The 20354-nt window shown below is 36.3% G+C and overlaps 1 protein-coding gene across 16 annotated transcripts in view; it reads right to left on the bottom strand.

The window, feature by feature from the left end:
• The window catches only part of dlg1b (discs large MAGUK scaffold protein 1b), a 129232-nt gene that overhangs the window by 48534 nt on the left and 60344 nt on the right, over nucleotides 1-20354 (bottom strand). For 8 of the 16 annotated variants that reach the window (XM_073848888.1, XM_073848889.1, XM_073848891.1 and 5 more), the window contains 2 exons: nucleotides 3503-3601; nucleotides 2885-2938 (listed from right to left, as the gene is read on the bottom strand). In XM_073848888.1, coding sequence (XP_073704989.1) covers nucleotides 2885-2938; nucleotides 3503-3601 — 153 coding nt within the window. Of the gene's footprint in view, nucleotides 1-2884; nucleotides 2939-3502; nucleotides 3602-8875; nucleotides 9366-20354 lie in introns of those variants that run through there. The other 8 variants (XM_073848892.1, XM_073848898.1, XM_073848900.1 and 5 more) reach the window with 3 other exon arrangements.

The following is a 20354-nucleotide window of genomic DNA, read 5'->3' as shown; positions in this document are numbered from 1 at the left end:
ATCCAATGATGCTGTAATATGTGACTGCAGTCAAAGCAATTTTTCAGAAGAACTCAGCTTTGATTATGTAATGCATAGAGGGATTGGGCCTACGTATTCATTAGTACTGTAGCCGGCTGTGTCTGGATTGGTATCCATAGACAGTGCCACACTGTCCTGAACATTGAGCTAATAAGTAGTTTTGTAGATTGTATATTTATATTTAGAATTTAAGGGTTAGTATGTGTATACTGTATGTTACACAACTATACAATAAATACTAAGCACCAAATCAGCATATTAAAAAAACACTGCTGAATAGAGTAAGGGCTGTTGGAAATTCAGCTTTACCATCACAGGAATAAATTACATTTTAAATACATTGAAATAGAAAAAAAAAATCATAATGTTTTGTAATAAATGCATCCTTGGTGAGCATGAGAGCTTTTCCAAAAAAAAAAAAAAAAAAAAAAAAACGTATGACCTCAAATTTCTGAAGGCTAGTGCATATTTTACTTTTGCCATTTACGTTTTTGACTAGGTGTGCAGATCCCTTTCGGTAATTAATAAATCTTCCGAGTATTGACACATTGTCTCAGCAATCAATAAATTTTGTGACATTCGCCTAATTTAATTCTCATCTTAACCGAGCCACAGCAACACTGCCCACATAACGTAGTTTCCTCTAAACAAGCCAACCTAAAAACATTATTCTCACCCCACTTGCCTTCACAACAATTTCCACATGGAGCCAATTACAGTCCCCAATCACACAAGACAAAACGGCGCCGAGTCCCGTGAGACTCTGTATGCTATCCAGAACCCTCAGCACTGCTGATGCAGCATAAAGGCTGAAATGAAGGTTGAATGTGTGGTGCTTGATGAGGAAAAACAGACATAGTGCCCCTGAGTGGCACAATCAAGACTACTGACCTCGCTACTCCACAGGCAGACTCGAGGGAAATGAAGCGGAAAACAAACCCAAGAGATGTCATTTCACTACAGTGCTGAATGAACGCTACCCTTGACTAATGGGCCTCAGAAATGATATTCCAGACTCTACGCTAACATGACATTGAAGCTCCAGAGGTACCCTGGAACAAGCACATAGTGTGGTAAAATACTTGACTGAAGAAAACATATCTTGTCAACATGTGTTTAAAATACTGACTTTCTTAATGAAGATTTACAATCATTTACCAAAGATACCAGTGAACATTATGAAACGAATTCTGAAACGAATTTCTGCTCAAGTCACCTAGGCCACTAGGTACTGCCAAACAGGTACTGTCAGAAGCAAATGTGCAAAAATTTTACTTTTAAGAGAACAATGGTTTGTCACAGAGGCAGTCCCTCAAAGGACTCTGTATCTTATTTAGCCCTAAAAAGTCCTTTAAATTCTAATAATATTTCACAATATAACTATAAAATAAGGTACAACTAAGACATAATATATTAATATACATAATATTTCATAATATAATTGTTTTTACTACTAGGAATGGGAATAATATGCACCCTTAGAGTACTACTATAAACCATATTGGAGTAAATAAGGTACAAAGATGTCCCTTTGAGGGTACTGGCCACTAAAAGGTACAATTTTTGCACATTTTAGTGTATTTAGACTTAAGGTGTGTTGGACTTGAAGCTGCGCTGGACAGACCAATCTGTGTATTTCATCAAAGTACAGTAAGAGCGATTAGAGAGCTTTAGAATAGCTCTCGCAGTACTTTGATGTCATACATTGATCAGTCTGTGCAGCTTTAGGTTAAACACACCAATTGTTGTATTTAGGCAACACATTCTATCTTCCATTCTAGCACATGATGCCCACTTTTCTCAATCCAACTTTAAGTACATAAACACATAATACACTTTAAGTGCCACCCTATATATTACCAGTCTTGTAACCTTTAAGATTGTTAATGTCGTTTTAAAGAAGTTTCTTCTGCTCACCAAATCTGCATTTATTTAATCCAAAGTACAGCAAAAACAGTAAAATTAGATTTTTTTTATATATATATATTTAAAATAACTGTTTTCTAATTGAATATATTTTAAGGTGTAATTTATTCCTGTGATCAAAGGTAAATTTTCAGCATCATTACTCCAGTCCTCAGTGTCACATGATCCTTCAGAAATCATTCTAATATGCTGATTTGCTGTTCAAGAAACATGTATTATTATTATTACTATTATTATTATTATTAGAAATGATAAAAAGTAATACTTTTTTTAGCAAGGATGCTAAATATGACGATAAAGACATTTATGTTACAAAATATTTCTATTTTAGATAAATGCTGTTCTTCTGGACTTTCTATTTATCAAAAAAACCTGAAAAAATTCTACTCTGAAAAAAAAATTCTACTACTAATAAGAAAAGTTTTTGAGCAGCCAATCAGAATATTAGAATGATTTCTGAAGGATCGTGTGACTAGAGTAATGCTGCTAAAAATTCAGCTTTGAAATCACAGGAATAAAATACATTCAAACAGTTATTCAAATAGTAAAAATATTACAACATTTTACTGTACTTTCAGATAAAATAAATGCAGTCTTGGTGAGCAGAAGAGACTTCTTTGAAAAAAAAAAAAACATTTACAATAAATCTTAGTGTTCAAAAACATTTAACTGGTAGGTAACATCTTTCTTGTAAAAAATCCATGATCCATGAAACAATCCATGAAATGCATGACATTACATAAGTAAAAAGAAAATGGCATTTCATGTTTATTTCAAACAGCCACAGAGCAAATCTCACACTATTGCACATTTTTCTGCTGGCATCACCTGAAGTAACTTGACAATAACAGCTATAAAAAAGCATGCTGCTCTGAGGGAATTCTGATTTCTAAAATGTAAAAATTAAATATTGTAAACAAGCGAAAAAGACACTTACATATGGAGCTGAATCCAAGCTCTCTGTATTTACCACAACAGGGGGAGGATTTGCCTGCAAGAGAAAACAGTCCAGTTAAGGCATCGATTTCAGCACATTTCCCGTTGCATCTATTTCCATTCCATTCGCTGCGTTTAGCAGATGAGGTAACTAGGAAAAGCCATGTTAAGCATCATTTTATATAGCAAAGGTATATTCACTTACTCTCCACATGACGCTACATATACCACCACTGGCACTTACACCAGATTAACACAGCGCTGCCAGCATACGTACGTACATTGCATTTTATACTGCAGAACATGCAATTCTGAAGCATGAATGCTATTACACTCCAAAAGTAGCCTAAAATTAAATCCACTCTCTCTCGCTTGCTTGCTCAATCTCTCTGTCTGTCTTTCTGTGGGGCTTTCCACTTCCTCTGGCTGGTTGACACGCAGATGCTATTAGTCAAGGGGAGCCGTGGTACTTTACCCGACTCTGGGGCTGATAATCCTTCAGGCCCATCAACGAGCAGTGGAATGGCAGGGATCAAGAAAAAATGACCAACAGGAAGAGAGCAAAAAAAATAGGGGAGGGAGAGGGGTGTAGAGGGAAAATAGAAAAAGAAAAAAAGACCTGTGACGTTGATGAAGAGATGACAGCGGGCTCCGCAGGGACAGTGGAGATTGGGATCACAGGGATTATGAGAGTGGAGGGTGGGACAGCATCTGTCTGCTGAACAATAGCATGGAAGGGGAGAGGTCAGGTCACATATACATACACAACAACATAACATTGCACAGCATTGCATTGGATTCACCACGGGGGGTGGGTGCAAGTGGGTGTCTGTATGAGTGTGTGAGCGAGACTGAAGAAAATCTGGGGAGGGGGTCACAGTGGGAAGCTGCAAGACGCTCCATTTGTGATTACTGGAGAATTCAGACAAGGGGAGAATGGAAATGAGCATGTGAATGAGAATGAGACCATAATCCACACAGTTGCACATGGTACAGTTATGCAGACAAACATACATTATGCAGCCACATATATTTGTGGTTAGACTGCGCAATGCAGCTTTCACAGGATAACATTCATGTTACTGTCAGGATTTTTCCACGACTGTCTTTGCAAAAGCTACATGGGTTTTTAGAAACTGCACCACAAACGCTCTTGATAAAATCAACTAAGCTGCAAAACACACAAATTCACTCTAGTGCTTGAGTTTTTGTATAGTTACATATCCTTTTAGCATTTTACCAATATGTAAAGAAGAAATATTGTAACAAAATATATTTTTATAAAAATGTTTTATAAAAACAATGGAATAGACCAATTCCACCAAAACTTTCATGCTCCAGAAATTTCATAAAGACATTGTACAAGTAGCCCATATGAACTGAGCAGTTTAATCCTAGTTTAAATCTACTGAAGAGATACAATCACTTTATATAATGAAGATTTCATTTAGATTCATACACATTGATCAACACACATACATAGAGCACATTAAAATATGGCAAGAGGAAGCTCAAACTTGCTGGTTTGACACTCAAGAACCAGTCAGGTATCCCATGTGTATTGCAAGTATAGTAATCTGCCGTTGACCATGTTTTATGTGTTCTGTTTGTCCATTGATCAATGGCAATATGACACATTGAAAAAAAAACATGATTCAAAGAAAAACATTGTTATGGTTTGAAACAGTATAGGGCTGCCCCTTAATAGTCGACTAACCGTTAGTCGACTAGAAGACGCTTGGTGGCGAAGTCACGTAGCAGGACATCCAAACGCTCACCTATCATTCATCGACCTCAAATATAGCTGTTCTTCTGAAACATGTTATTAGTAGGCAACTTTACATTGCAGCTCAATCTAATGTTAACCTAGAAAAATGTGTGCTATTCAAGTGCCTGTGCGGAGTGTGGAAGCTGCATGACAGATACAATGCAGAGACAATGGTGCGGTGACTTGCTCTTAAAAATTAGGGCTGCAACTAACAATTATTTTGATAATCAATTAGCTGGTCGATTATTTTTTCGATTAATCGATTAATTGGCTTAAATCCCCATTTTTTTTATTTGATCAAAAATCACAATATTCCACATCCTGCCCAATGTCCTTCAAACAAACATGTCAACTGAATGTTATGAAAACAGTGCTTAATTTATTAGACCACCGGTCGTAATAAAGAGAAAAGACATATCTGAAGAAAAACACTATAAAGCAATAATTATAGCCTACTGTTACTAAAAAGCTTATTGCATATTGCATATTGGAAGACTAACCAATACAGAAAGCTAAAAAATGATTTTGGTAATCACCAATACTGTTAGTTTGGAGCAGCAGTGGCACAAACCTGACACACTTTGTTAAACACCTTACATAAATTTGTTTTATTAAATTTGTTAAGCACTGTATAAAGTGAACAAAGTTTAAATCTCTACATTAAAAATGAAAAGAATAGCCTAATACAGATAATAAAGACGAGTAAAAACAAACTCAGTGTTAACAGGTGAGAAAAAAGCTCTGCAGGAATACGCGTTCACTTTGCTCAAAGTCACGTTTACTGTCATTTCTTTATATAAAAGGCAGCTATGAACCATCTGATAATTATATGCTGTTATCCCTTTACAGTTCCTACTCTCCATAAATATGCGCACTACAAGTTGTCTTTTAAACCTAAATTTAACATTCAATTACATATTTCAGCACAATAAATGTTTTTGCAGTGAGTATTAATTGTCTCCCTCTCTGTGTTTTGGTTGTCTGACACGCTCATTTGTAAATATTTAAACTTTACACAGACTGCCAGAATGGACTTTTATGCAAAAATGGAAATGCTCGTGTGAATTTGTGACATTTACAGATAAGGATATGACTGTAAACTGAAAGTTTTCATGCTGAGGATTCAAATGAATCTGTCAAAGCACCTCACAGGGCAGCTTGGATTACGTAACTCTCCTGCAGCATCTCATTCTATTTCCTCCACTATTTTAGATGCATTTTGTCCACAGAAATGCGTTATTCAGTGCTGTAATTTGACATGACCCTCTGAAGTTGTACATGCACTGTGGGTGGATCCGATTAATCGATAATGAGAATCGTTGTTGCAGCCCTACTTAAAATACTCTGTCATTTTTGGTCATACTAATAAAAGTGATACATCTTTCGAATAAGAACAACAACGAAACATTGTGCTTTTGTAAAATAATTTAAGCAAACAGGATCCGCTTTCTGCCGTCTCAGTCTCTGTAAACTTGAGTGCGAAACTTCGAAACTCTGTGCATACTTGCCTTACAGACATGAAAAATATATCTATAGAGAGTAAACTGTCTACTTTCAAATGAACCAATTCAAATAGAAAACAAATATTCTCAGATTAAGTAACTCATATGAAACACATACAGGCGCATCACTACTGCGGAGATGACGAGTCAGTGTCGCCAACTTCATGTCTTAAGCCGAAAAACAAAGACAGCACAAATTTATCAATAAATTATTAAAATGTTAATGCAGTCTACTTGCTGTTTTTCCCTGACACATTCATAATTATTATATCTGCCGGTGCACAGTGGCAAGCTTTTTTTGTGTGCGCTTAAGCGCTTATTATATGTAGGCAATTGAATGCTCATTATTTTGATTTATGGTTTATTAATAAATGTGCGACTAATACTTGACTAATGCTTAAAATGAATGACTACTAGTCGACTACAGCTCTACAACGACACTAAAGGTTAATTTTTGGGTAAACTGTCCCTTTTAATGTTGAGCAACGGGTACTTTGCTATGGATCATTCTAGTTCTACATAGAAGCAGAAGAAGTTGCAGGTCAGGAACCTACTCTATTCAACCACAAACCCTTCTAGCAACATTAGCAGAACCCAAGTCATAGCACAATGTGAACATACTTTGCATTCTCATAATTACAACAAGGGGTGCCATAGCAGGAATTAGCATTTTTAGTCTTTAGTCTTTTTTTCAGATCAACTATTTTCTTGCCAGAGAAAGTTTTAAAGAGTTAGTTAAAAGTTAGTTGAACTGTCATCATGTTAGTGAGCAGAATATTGGTACGAGCATTTGGCGTTAACTCTATGAGGTTAATGTCATGTTGAGTACTGAAGTTTGTTACCCCCACAGTACCAGAAGACTTAATGCATGTTAAGTAGGTTACATTTGTAGGCATTTGTTGGCATCTGCAGTTGTGAACTTGTATAAGTTTGTGGAGTGTTACTGAGATTCTTGCTACGTGTTTTCTGAGCTGTGCGATGACAAGCAGAGGGAACATTTTTTTCTACATATGCTTGGGCAAGAAGACAAACACTGTAACACTATGATGGCAGAATACCACGTCACACTCTGACATCCAGCCTGGGGAATGGCTTAGAGGAGCTTGGCTTTCTCTGACACAACACTCGCGCACACCACAGGCGATACTCAGCCAATGTATTACGATATGTAGAGATTTCACAATTAACTGCATTCATCTAGTAAGAAAGCTTGAAGGTACTTTACTTAATCAAGCTTTGAACTGCGGCCATACAGGATTTATATGCATCTGTCTTAATTCTCAGTAAAATACACTGACTTTTTACCATGGGAAACAGATTGGAATAGCTCAGTGAATCCCTTTGGACAAATCTGAAAGCATTGATGCCACATGTTGATGCCATTTTATGCAGAGCAACATCTAAAACTGTGATTGTTCAGAAGTATTTTACATTTGATAATTAAGTTATGCAATTATTGTAATAATCTATAATAAAGATATATTTTTTAAAATTCAATTTTGAATAGTTTCGTAGTCACATATACAGTTATTTAAAAAGTATAGCTAGAGTTGATTGAGCAGCAGTTTAACAAAAAATGTAATGTGTATATGTTTCTCTGAAATCTGATACACCCCCAGTTAGTCAACCAAATATCCATTTACATAATTATTTTTTTTAACACTCACTACAGTTTAAATTCTTGGGGGTCAGTAAGCATTTTTTATCTCTAGGAAATTAATAGCTTTTAATTTAGTAAGGAGGCATTAAATTGATCAAAAGCAAGAAAAATATATTTCAAATAAAAACTAAATAAATGGTCTTTGAACTCGGTTTATCAAAGAATTATGCAAAAAATGCATTACAATTTCTGAAAATAAATAAATAAATAAGCAGCACAACTATTTTTGAATAATAATAAATGGTACTTCAGTGCTAAATCACCATATTAGAACGATGTCTAAAGGATCATGCGACACTGGTAACTGAAATAACAGCTGCTCAACTTCCATCACAGAATAAATTACATTTAAAATTTTCAATTGTAATATTTCACAATATTACTGTTTTTATTGCAGCCTTGGAAAGCATAAGATACTTCTTTCAAAAAATCGTATCGACCCCAAAATTAAACGGTAGTCTATAAAAACAGACAAACATTGGGTTTACTTGATTTTAAACAATACTGATGCCACTTTAAACGTTGTGGTGCCTAAACCACAAACATGCGGTCTGCACAGAAACTAAAATTAGAGCTTGTCAATAGCATTGACTGGAGTCCCACTTAAACGTTCCTCTATAGACCTTTAGTTAAGGAATTAATTGCTCTAAATGAATTTAACATGGAAAAACAACACATTAGCAGATAAAAAGCTTGGCATCGACCTGACGATAACTGACATTTGAAAAGGAAAAAAGATGAATATATAATACACAACAACCCAGTATAAGAAATTCAGGACTGGAAAACCATAAAGAAATGCAGTAACAAAACAGAGGCATTCTGAGACACTAAGAAAATGGCAAACGCCACGTCCAGTGTTGTCGATAAAAGACAGACACTAGTGAGCAAAAATATCCACTGGAAGACCACAATTTCCACACAAACACGGAAAGAGATACATCTCTTTCAGAGTCATCAATATCAACAAAAAGGAACCCAATTTAATAACATCAAGAGGCAGAAAAGCATCCAAAGTCAATGATCAAAGAAGGAGCTGCTCCTTTCTCTGCTCTAACTTACCTTATCAAATGACACAGAGGGCCAAACAGAAAACCTCTCCCCCGGCCCGCTCACTTTGGCCGTGCTCTTAGTAGGGCTTTTCTTCACACTGTCACGCAGATTGAGAAACTTGGTCCTGGTCTTTCCTATATTTAAAGGCAGGGTGCAAGAGTTGTAGCAGATAGGGTGGATGGCTCCCTCCTGGGTCACCATCTGCTGGAGATGCGATTGCTTGAGGATGGAGGTGGACGGAGGGTTCTGCCTGATGTTGACCCGCGCATGAGAGGCGTTCCTCCTCTCACAGCTGTCTGCTCTCCGGCATCCGTACTCATGGCCGGAGTAGAAGGTCGTCATGGTCAGCACGTGCGCAAAATGTGAGGAGACGGCGTTGAATTTTAGGACAGCCGGGTCGACGGTGAGAAGGCTGCTGTATTTTGGTGCAGTGCCTTGGCAGCAAACAAACGGAGGGAAATTCAGCCCAGGCTCTCACACATTTGTGTGCGTGATGATCCTCTTGCGCTCTTTGTATCTCTCTCATTTACCCATCCTTTCATCTCTTTGCATTCTCATGCCAATTAGAGAGCACCAATGGGCAAAGGCATCAGGCGCGGAGTGGCTTTTTCCTGGCATGAATAATCAATGCTGAGCTCCGATTCACATACAAAGCCAGCCTGCTGAAACAGCGCCAACACACAGAGCAACTGTAACCTAGCGTGAGGGGGATCCATATAGTAAACAGCTCCTCACCTACATAATTAAGAAAATCTGACCTCATTGCGTTCCTTGAGTCAGCATGACGTTCAAGGGGGATCTTTTCCCCCTTGCGTGATCACAGTCGGGTTGAATTAAATATTATATATAATTTCTAGGGCCGGGACTTTAACGCGTTAATTTAGATTAATTAATTACAAAAAAATAACGCGTTAATTTTTTTTAACGCATTTTAATCGCACTTAATTTTGCACCGCGGAACGTTTCTCACTGGATGAGTTTCGGCGGACCGATTATACTGGAGCACCAACTAGCACATAGAGCCTCAAGTATCACCTCAATGCTTTTACAGAAGGTCTACCTACCTATAGGGTACCAGAATTTCTGAAATGTAGGCTAGTATATTTCTAAATATCCCAGTGTTTCCCCTACCATTATCTTAGGGGGGCGCGTTTACAATGTCTCCTCCGTGAAAACACGGACTGGATCGCGGACTCCATTCATAAAAACCGAATTTACTATAGCGCGGAATGCCACGTAAATTCGTCGATTTTTGGATTGATAAATCAAAAGTTGGTCTGTCACTTAATTCAAATCGCGATATGGACTAGTGTCTGTCAAAACTGAAATGCAAAAAGACCGTTTTAATATGAATCCTGCATGTTCCGTTTGTATCTGTATGTATGAATGGTGGAGACGTGTTTTTTTTTTTACTACACGCATACTAACTAGCATCATATCATACTTTACACACAGAAACTTCACGGCAACCTGTCAAAATAAAAGTACGGTTTAACATGAAACAGAACAATATTCCTATTTAAATAATTGACAAAAAAACAATATATATGATAAAAAATAAATATAACAACAAGATTAACCACTTAATTGTAGAAAAAAATACTACAATTATTATTTAAATGTTAAATTATTATTATTTATTGATTTTAACAGCAAACCTCTGTTTGTTTGCCAAAAATTAAAAAGGTTTATTTTTAAGCAAAAGATTGTAAAGCCCTATTGTTCAAAATGTTAAAATAGAGAGTTTTGGACTTATTTTTTCACTGAAATAAATGTTTTCGTTATTACACAAAGTAGGGTAAAGTACCGAGAAAAAAAAGTATGGAAACCTAGTGGAAACACTGTATCCTATTGCTACACTTAATGGCAATATTGCACTGGTCTGTTGGACTAGGTTGAACAAAAATAAACAATATTTTGTTGCTTAAGCTTATGTATTCAGTCATTCTTCAATGGTATACTAAAAATCCATATGAAAAAACTTACTTCTCACTGTTCTCAGGTCAAATATTTATATGCGATTAAAATGCGATTAATTTCGATTAATTAATTACAAAGCCTTTAATTAATTAGATTAATTTTTTTAATCGAGTCCCGGCCCTAATAATTTCATTAAAGGATTAGTTCACTTCCAGAACAGAAATTTACAGATAATGTACTGACCCCGTTTTCGACTAAGATGTTCATGTCTTTCTTTCTTCAGTCATAAAGAAATTATGTTTTTTTGAGGAAAACATTTCAGGCTTTCTCTCCACATAATGGATATGTAGAGTGCCCCCAAGTTTGAACTTCCAAAATGCGGTTTAAATGCAGCTTCAAAGGGCTCTAAATGATCCCAGCCGAGGAAGAAGGGTCTTATCTAGTGAAACGGTCGTTGTTTTCAAAACAAATTGATAATTTATACACTTTTTAACCTTAAATGCTCGTCTTGTCTTGTCTCTGCGATGTGCATGCATAGTCTGTATGATCCAGGTCAATACAGTTAGGGTATGTCGAAAAACTGCCATCTTGTTTTCTTCCCCAACGTCAAAATCGCCCTACATCGCTGCAGAACGCCCTTTACAAAAATGGTAAAAGAGTGTTGTAGGATGATTTTTAAGTTGAAGATGAAAACGAGATGTTTTTGGACATACCCTAACTGTATTGACCCGGATCACACACTACGCATGTGCATCGCAGAGACGAGACAAGACAAGCAAATGAGGTTAAAAAGTATATAAATTGTCAATTTGTTTAGAAAATAACCAATCGTTTTGCTAGATAAGACCCTTCTTCCTTGGCTGGGATCGTTTAGAGCCCTTTGAAGTTGGGTTTAAACTGCATTTTGGAAGTTCAACCTTGGGGGCACCATACATATCCATTATATGGAGAGAAATCCTGAAATGTTTTCCTCAAATCATAATTTCTTTACGACTGAAGAAAGAAAGACATGAGCATCTTGGATGACAAGGGGGTGAGTACATTATCTGTAAATTTTTGTTCTGGAAGTGAACAAATCCTTTGAGCTGAATATATTGCATTTTGATTTTTTGGGTCACTCAATAAGAAAAGAATTCATATAAGGCACCACACAAAGTAATGCATATTGCATATGACCACTTTTGTGACAGATGGCTTGCCATAGTGTCTAGATGCAAAGGATCTTTCCTTTGGGTATAATATGAATAGATAAATGGCCTAGAATAGCCGCGTTGACATGACAACTCGGGTGATTGGATTGGAGGCTGATTTTATAAGTGGATTTGAATTGATGAGTCTGAGTGGACCAAGCTGTTAACAACCACTGCTTCAGCATTTAGAGTAGTATGTATGTCAGCTGGGATGAACTTGAATACAATGAGCAGGTTAAAGTGCAGTTTAATAATGTAATATTACAGTGCCAAGCACAAAGCATTAGATTTCAGAACGGAGAAAAGAGAATCAGTCTATTCATTCATAATCTGAAAAGCGTAGCCTTTAACCCTTTGAATGCTTCATATAATAATAATAATAATAATAATACGAAGATGAAGAAGATGATGGTAATATTACTAATAAATCTGGGGCTCTCTGTAGACCATGTTTTAAGCAACTTCTGGTTATTTCAGGTGCAGCTGAGAGATTTAAAACCCAAAATGTATAGCAAAAGCCATTTCGCCTCAAGAAACAATGCAGTTCCACTGCCATCTACTGGCCACAGAACCAACAAAATGTTCTTAGACATTTTTGCTTTGATGATCACAACTATCCACAAATAACAACAACACCTGTACATTTTACATAGAGCATACAAAGTGTTTAAAGTACACAGTTTCTTAGATGCTAGGATCATGATTGCGTTAGGATTCAGTTCAGATGACTAGCATCAGGTTGAACATCAAGATATATCTGGGTCATAGAAAAACAAAAATCAATCGACTGATCAATAAATCAGTCAATTTAGCTTAAAGATAAATCAAACCTATTTTAGAAACATACATTTTTTATATTGTGACTTTGTATTACAGTATGCATCTGAACAATGAATTTTAACTTTTTTATTTAAATACTTCAAGCATTATACTGTTATCACTTAATGATTTATTTCTATAAATAATTACTTAAATATATTTTTGAATTACAGTAATGACAATGAGATTTTTTTGTCACAAGCCAACAAACCTTAATTTACTTATTTTTATTTCTAAACATTTTTACTCAAAGTATTAACACTACTACTGTTTTTGCTGTTTTTCACAATACGTATAGTTTCAAAGTAGTTTTATTGAGAAGTTCTTGATGCTTATGTTTACGATGCCTTAATGCCTAATTCTCCACATTAAAAAAATTATAACTGGGCTATTAGTCTGATGAAGAGCCATTCTTACTGACAAATGGGCGAAACCTAGGATTGTAGTGAATTTTTAAAAATGTAGAATTACAACTAATAAGTATTTGAGGTAAAAGTAATTTGTCTTTTAATATTTCATAAAGTGACTTTTTGTTGTAAATATGCCTGACAAGATTGTTACACTGGATGACATTTTAGTGGGTGTCTTCTGTAAATTAGAGAAAAATGTATATTTATTTTTTGCTCAGAAAAACAAAAAATGCAATTAAATTAAATGGAAAAAAATTTCATTTTTTTTTTTGGAAAAACAACAATTTAAAGCAGTATTACACATAATGTTTTTATGTTTAAACCCTTTTTCGTCTTTGACCCACATATATTGTGCGATAAGCCGAGCTATTGATTATTTGGTCATACTGTTCACCCCTAAGAAGTTGAACTCAAAAGATATTTACATAGTTACTTGAAAGTCATGCCAGTAATGCTCAGAGACTTCTCTGTTTCTGTTAGACTGTTGCCATTATATCAAGTCATTTTCAGCTGACTACAATTATGAAGGAACAGTCATAATTGGGCAAGAAATTCTGCTACCACATGTACAGGCATTATCTGTGCATATTAGCATATGCACTGATCACACAGTACAAGGTAAAGCTCACTGATTAAAGACAATTATTAGGATAACTAATCATACAGCCTATCAGCTGATAACTCACATTCTCGATGGCAACCATCAGGGCTGCAAAGCGGAGCCTCATTTCCTTCTAAGTCACTGTTATGCTGCAGAGCTCAGACCATGAATCCATGCATATTTTTATACATTTTTTAGAATTTAAAAAAGTTATGCAAAACACAAAAACTGTTCAACTGTAACAACCATGACTAAAAACCGTAGATTGACAGGAAACTTTAATCAAGAGTTTTATAGAGAGAACTTGTCTTTGCCACATATGAGTTGAAAGCTAACATTATCACTTGAAGTGTGTCCCATGGCACCCATGCATGAGCCTACAGAACTTACCTGACTTGTTCTTGATACGATGCAATCAGTGAAGGTATTGAGGCGGGTGAGAGTAGCGAGAACGCGGCGCCAACGGGACGGCGGCTGTTTTGCAGTCTCCTCAGAGGAACTACGTACGGACCACTGCCTGACCTTAGGTCCAGATGAGCCACCATGGGCCGAGCTGGTGCTGCTGCCTCGACTTCCCCTGGAGTACAGGGTGTTTCCACCGAAGATGTAGTTCATCACTGCAAATGCACTGTGGATGCACGCCAGTCACTTCTCAGGAGCGTGTCGATGACAAAGACAGGAAAACAAATTTAGCCAAAGTCTGAGAGCTTTTCCAAACAACTTCCTTAATTATGAGCGTGGCTTCCTGTGCCGGACATATCAGGGGATTTCATCAGAAAAAGCCTCAAGTGTGCTGCGTAGTCATGATCCTAGATACTCCATCCCATCCAAGACTTCATCTGCGAAACAGCAACAACCATCCAACACTGCTTTGATTCAAACGCACCAGAGAGAATAAATTAAGAGAAGAAAGTAAATTTTCTACGCAAAGCTAGCCTCAAGATGCTGGAGAAGCAAACTCAAAGAAGCCAATCAGTAGCTGGACAAATTACGAGTTGGCACTACTTTGTTCCACCAATGCCAACTGTGCAATTCAGAATGTTTCCAAGATAGTAAATTTGAAGGCCATCAGATGATTAACAGCTGCCTGTCCAAGTCCAATTGGGAATGTCACTCAAATGCCCAACCAAAAATGCTTCCGAGCGTTAAAAACTGAGGCCAAGTGAAAACTGGACCCAAACATGAATCATTCTGAAATGACGCTCAATCTCCAGTGTTCCAAGAAGGCTTTCCCATAATATCAAAAGTATTTGTCAGTAACTAAACCAAAAAGAAAGGTATGAAGTATTCTCCAGATCCGGGTGAGTTGGATTAGCATTTGATGTGAATCCAGTGCCCGACCTTTAACAGTGGCACTCAGAAGATACCTCTCCGATACAACAGTTTTGTAGATGTGCCACAGGTGCCGGATGAGTTGGCTGATTTTGTCACTAGGCTCTGCCTTCACTCCCATGGGAGCTTAAAGCCATGGCAACTGCTCGCACATCTAAGAGAGCCAGCAGGATTTCCCGTGCAGGCTCCGGTCCCCTGTCTTGCACCAGAAGCCGCAGTAAACACGCTCTTCGGCTTCATCTGTTGACATATTCATTAGTGCACTAGAGCCTACAGCAGGGACTGGATGGTACGAAAACATTATCATTCGCGTGTCAACACCACGCAGGCTCGAGCACTGTGATAGTCTTGCATGCCCTCATGTAATCAGACAAAGCCCAGACAAATTACACATAAACACCACTGAATTATACTGAAGAATTGGCCTGTCTGAATTCAGCTTTAACTATTGATCTAGAGGGTAAGATGGCATCCCAAACAACAATGCTAAAGCTCCTCCCTCTGAAAAGATTGCCAATAGATATGGCAGGACATCAATAATACATTCCAAATTAACTCTGAATACACTGTGTGCATGTCTAATGAGAAGCCAGCAAAACCCATTTAGAGTCGCCTCTCAGAACCAAGCCTGTCACCTTGCTAATTGACATTTAGACCAGCATGCTGCAGCACTGAGCAGCAAAGAAAATCCATATCGGTAGTAACGCATGTAAAAGAATGAGATAACAAAAACTAAAGCTGCTAAAGCAGCTACTACATGAACGTACTGACTGACTCAGTCTACAGCTAGGATGGGCAACTAACATTGGATATCAGATTTCAAATCTTCCATAGGCCACACAATGGAACACAAATTAGGCTGGCTATTGACAGGGTCAGACCGCTGGTCAGCTTCTCAATAGATGTTGAAAGCAGAGCCGGGATCCATAGATGTTGTCTTGGCTATTCCTGTCACCACATTTTCTCTTGATTCAGTGTCTGATAAAAGCCTGTTCTGTTTGAGATACATGAAATAACTGCTGCTAATGATGGCCTTGCCCACAACTGTGACCCGTGAAATTTATTTCATCAAAAGAGAAACTCAATCCACAAACCACAGATAAACTATTAAAGCATAAAAATGATTAACAGGTTCCCAACTCGAATAAACATGTGTAGGTTCTGAAGAGCTGAAATATTTACAGGAAATCGTGACAATGCAATAATATGATTTTATCTGCTTATAAAAGCTTTATTTACATTTTAATGCCATTTTTGTTTTCATTTGAGATCACATGAGTGTACATTATCCCTGATGTATAGACCAATTTAGAGTAGATGTCACAGTTACGTCACTTGCAGCTGCGCATGCATAGTGGTTGCAGAAAAAACACTGGAGGTAAACACTTGTCTTTTGATGTCAAAATCGAAATGCAAATCATTTTTATAGAATATTGTCATCAAATATGCCATTTGAAGCTAAATGGATGAAAACTGCTATTGATAACGCATAAATTTGGGTTAAACAATAGGTCTGCATACTATTCACATGCTGTTCATACACTGTAAACCCCACTGTTGTCATTAATAAAGAAATTAAGTTAATATAACTTGACATTACTTAAAATGGCAAGTTTTGGCATCAAAACTTAAACAGGTGTGGTTAACTTACTCATTTGGCAACAAAAAACTTTTAAATTAATATTTTAAGTTTTCTGAACTCAACATTTTAATTAATTTGAAAGGTTCACCATGTCTTTGTTTAAAATGATTGGTCGCGCTTGAAATTCTGCTTTGACAACCGCGCTGATTGGTCGATATAAGTTATATGACATAAGGCGGTAATTTTTCTTGTCATGCTGAAATTTGCTGAAGCAGCAGCAGAACAGAGGCACTAGCAGAAATCATCTGACAGAAGAAAGACACAAGTTAAATTAGTAAGTAGAGAAAATGCTTATATACATTTTTCTAAATTGATTTACACTTTATTCTAATGTTATTTTTCCGTTTTGCTCCAGTAGCAGCACAAGTATGCTGGCGGGAAAACAGGGGGAAGAGAGTCGTCATGAAAGATTTTTTAGAGTGACGTTACACAGGTAGGTTAATGGTAAAATATAAGTCTAAATTTCACTTGGTTGCCGTTTAATTTTTGTAGTTATAAACACGCCTGAGTTTCTAACTTTCTGTAAGAACATTTGAATTTCCCGCTTAACTTTCTGTTTTCCTCCCCCAGCTCAGCGGCACTTGCAGGCAGGCGGTCGTGAAGCAGCCAAGCAGGCAGACAGGGATGGAGTCGTGATGAAGGCCCATGGATTACGCTGGTAAGTTAATGTTTAACACGCCTGTACGTTTTGAAGTGCTCAATTTATTAATGTTTCTTTGATGTTGTGTTTTTAAAAGCGATAATGAGAACTTGTTCTGTTCTGTGTATGCGCTCAGAGACGGAGCAGAACACGGACATGTTAACGTTAAAGTTCGCTTTTACCTCAAGGTGCGCGCCTAAACGGTCAAATACACAGAAAAATATTTCAAAATGAGGCACTTGGTGATTATTCACGTAAACTCTTTGTCATTTATGTCTTAAATGATCATAAACAGTTGAGAATGAAAATACGTGAGGTTTTTTTAAATCAAGTTACCATTAGCAGAGCTGTGTCTGTTTGCCATGTCCCTGTGAATGTACGTTTAAGGTAACAACGTTAACTTTAGGATTAGGATTGCATCTAAACTGTGCAGGGCTCAGTCCCTACAAGAATTGAGTTTGACACCCCTGATTTAAATGCTGTTATACATTTCATTAAAAAAATGTAGTAAAAGTGGTTGGATTTAATAAAAATTTTATTACCCCACAGAAGTTGTTAGAGCCAGCTGAGGGCTGAACACTTTTGCTCCAAGGACTACACTACCTCTCTTGTTTGGAGATTTCTTCAAGACATTTTTGGTAAGTATTCCATGTAGAAAATAATTTTAAAAAGACACACACACACACACACACACACACACACACACACACACACACACTCAATATATACATTTTAATCTAAACGGTTATTTCACCCAAAAATGAGAATTTTGTCATTAATTACTCACACTCAAGTCATTCCACATCCGTAAAACTTCTGTTCCTCTTTGGAACACAAATTAAGATTTAAAAAAATAATAATATTCAAGAGGTTTCCATTCCTCCATAGAGGGACAAAAGGTAAGAAAGACATTAAAGTACACATTTACATGTGGCTCCAGTGGTTTAACCTCCATTTTATGAAACAATGTACATGCTTTGTTTGCACAAAACAAACTATTAAAAATACAGATTTGCAATGCATGTTCACGAGAGCATTATAGTGCATGTTTTGTGTTCACGCAAGATCTGAAGTGTGAACTGGCCTCGAATAATATTATTTTGTAAATATAGTGGTAAATTAGAATTTTTGTACTAAACACACGTGCTGCTTCATAAAATTGAGTTTAAACCACTGAAGCCACATGGATTTTTTTAATGCCTTTCCTATCATTCTGGACCTTAAATATGTTACACTGGATCTCTGGAGAAACAGAAATCTCTTGGATTTCATTAAAAATATCTTCATTTCTGTTTGGAATATGAACGAAGGTGTTAGGGGTGTGGAACGACATGTGGGTGAGAATTTTAAATTTTGAGTGAACTGTTCCTTAAGGTTAAGTTGCAGTGTTTGAAATCTATATGAGCTTGCATGTATGTGAATTATTAATTAAATTAACTTTAATTTGATAATGTTTATTCATCTTCACTAGATGTCTGATGATCGCAGCTCGAATCATGACGTGCCAGTGGGGATTGTAATAGCTGAAGATGGGACTACTCTTCAGCCTCTCAACTCTGCATTTGCGCCTCTCATTTGGTATAGTAACTGAGGGAAAAGTGGTGATGGACAATCTACGTGACCTTCCTGGATCAATGTGCCTTCTGTTTGGACAAATTTATGTGCTACTGTTTTTGTGCTTGTCATCTGAGAAAAAAAAAAAAATCAAAATCACCTTTACATTTGGTTGTTAATGTCTTGTAAAAATGTGATTTAAAAAAATAAGTTTACATTTAAAAACAGTGTACTGTTAAAAATTAGATTATTTTGTTGTTCACATCTTTTAAAAATGTGAGCTTACTGTTAAAAATGACCTGTTTTAAAAATGTGATAAAATGTGAGTTTACATTCAAAAATAAGAGTTTACTGTAAAAATTAGTTCCTGTCTTCTAAAAATGTGGCTCATGATGTTTGTGTCTTTTTAAAAATGTGGGCTTACTGTTAAAAATTAGCTATTTTGTTTATGTGTCTTTTAAAAATGTGAGCTTACAGTCAAAAATACTTTGTGTTAAAAATGAGTTAAGGTTTTCTAAAAAATGTGAGTTTATGATTTTTTTTTCATGTGTCTTAAAAATGACTGAATGTGAGCTTATAGACAAAAATATGATTTTTACTGTTAAAAATGAGCTCATGATTTTGTTGTAATGTCTTTTAAAAATGTGAGCTTACTGTTACAAAATAGGTGCTTACCTTTATAAGCAATGTAATGTAAATGCAGAATAAGCCTAATAAAGTGGTTGATGTGGGAAAAAAACTTGTTTTAATAATTTATAAATTATTTAATACAAGTAAAGAATATATATAAGATGAAAATTTCTGAAGTTTAGTCTATTAGCTGTTTTAAGTTATCTGTACTTAAACATATAAGTTAATTCAATGAAGAGACCACATTTGGTTAACTCAATTAATCGAGTTGTCGATTTCCCATTACTCAAACGAACTGAGGGAATCACTTTCCTCAAATCATTTGAGTAGTCTGAACTTATTCGGGTTTACAGTGTAGGGGACATATTGTATTAATCCTACAGTTAAAGAATGAAATACTATTTAAACTAGGGGTGGGCATAGATTAATTTTTTTAATCTAGATTAAATCTTGGAATTAATCTAGATTAAAATGGCTAATTTGAATTCTGCTGAAGGCATTCAGAATATGTGTGAATATGTGAACGGGCCAGGTGGCGCATTAGATCAGGCGCTCATCTCCTGTTTCCAAAATGCATCACAAACTGCTTGACAATTGCATTTACAACATAATTACCTATACAAACTTATGTAACCAAGTACTTCTGCGCAAAAGGCTGCACAACGTGCGCGTTGCCGTTAAATACACAGACGCGCACGGGCATGGTTTTCTGCGTGCATAGTCTTCCATTAAACTGCGTTGCTTTTAAAA

Source organism: Garra rufa, chromosome 10 (assembly GCF_049309525.1).
Source record: "Garra rufa chromosome 10, GarRuf1.0, whole genome shotgun sequence".
NCBI lineage: Eukaryota > Metazoa > Chordata > Actinopteri > Cypriniformes > Cyprinidae > Garra > Garra rufa.
The sequence above is the reverse complement of the archived record's forward strand: the minus strand, read 5'-3'. Positions and strand labels throughout refer to the sequence as shown.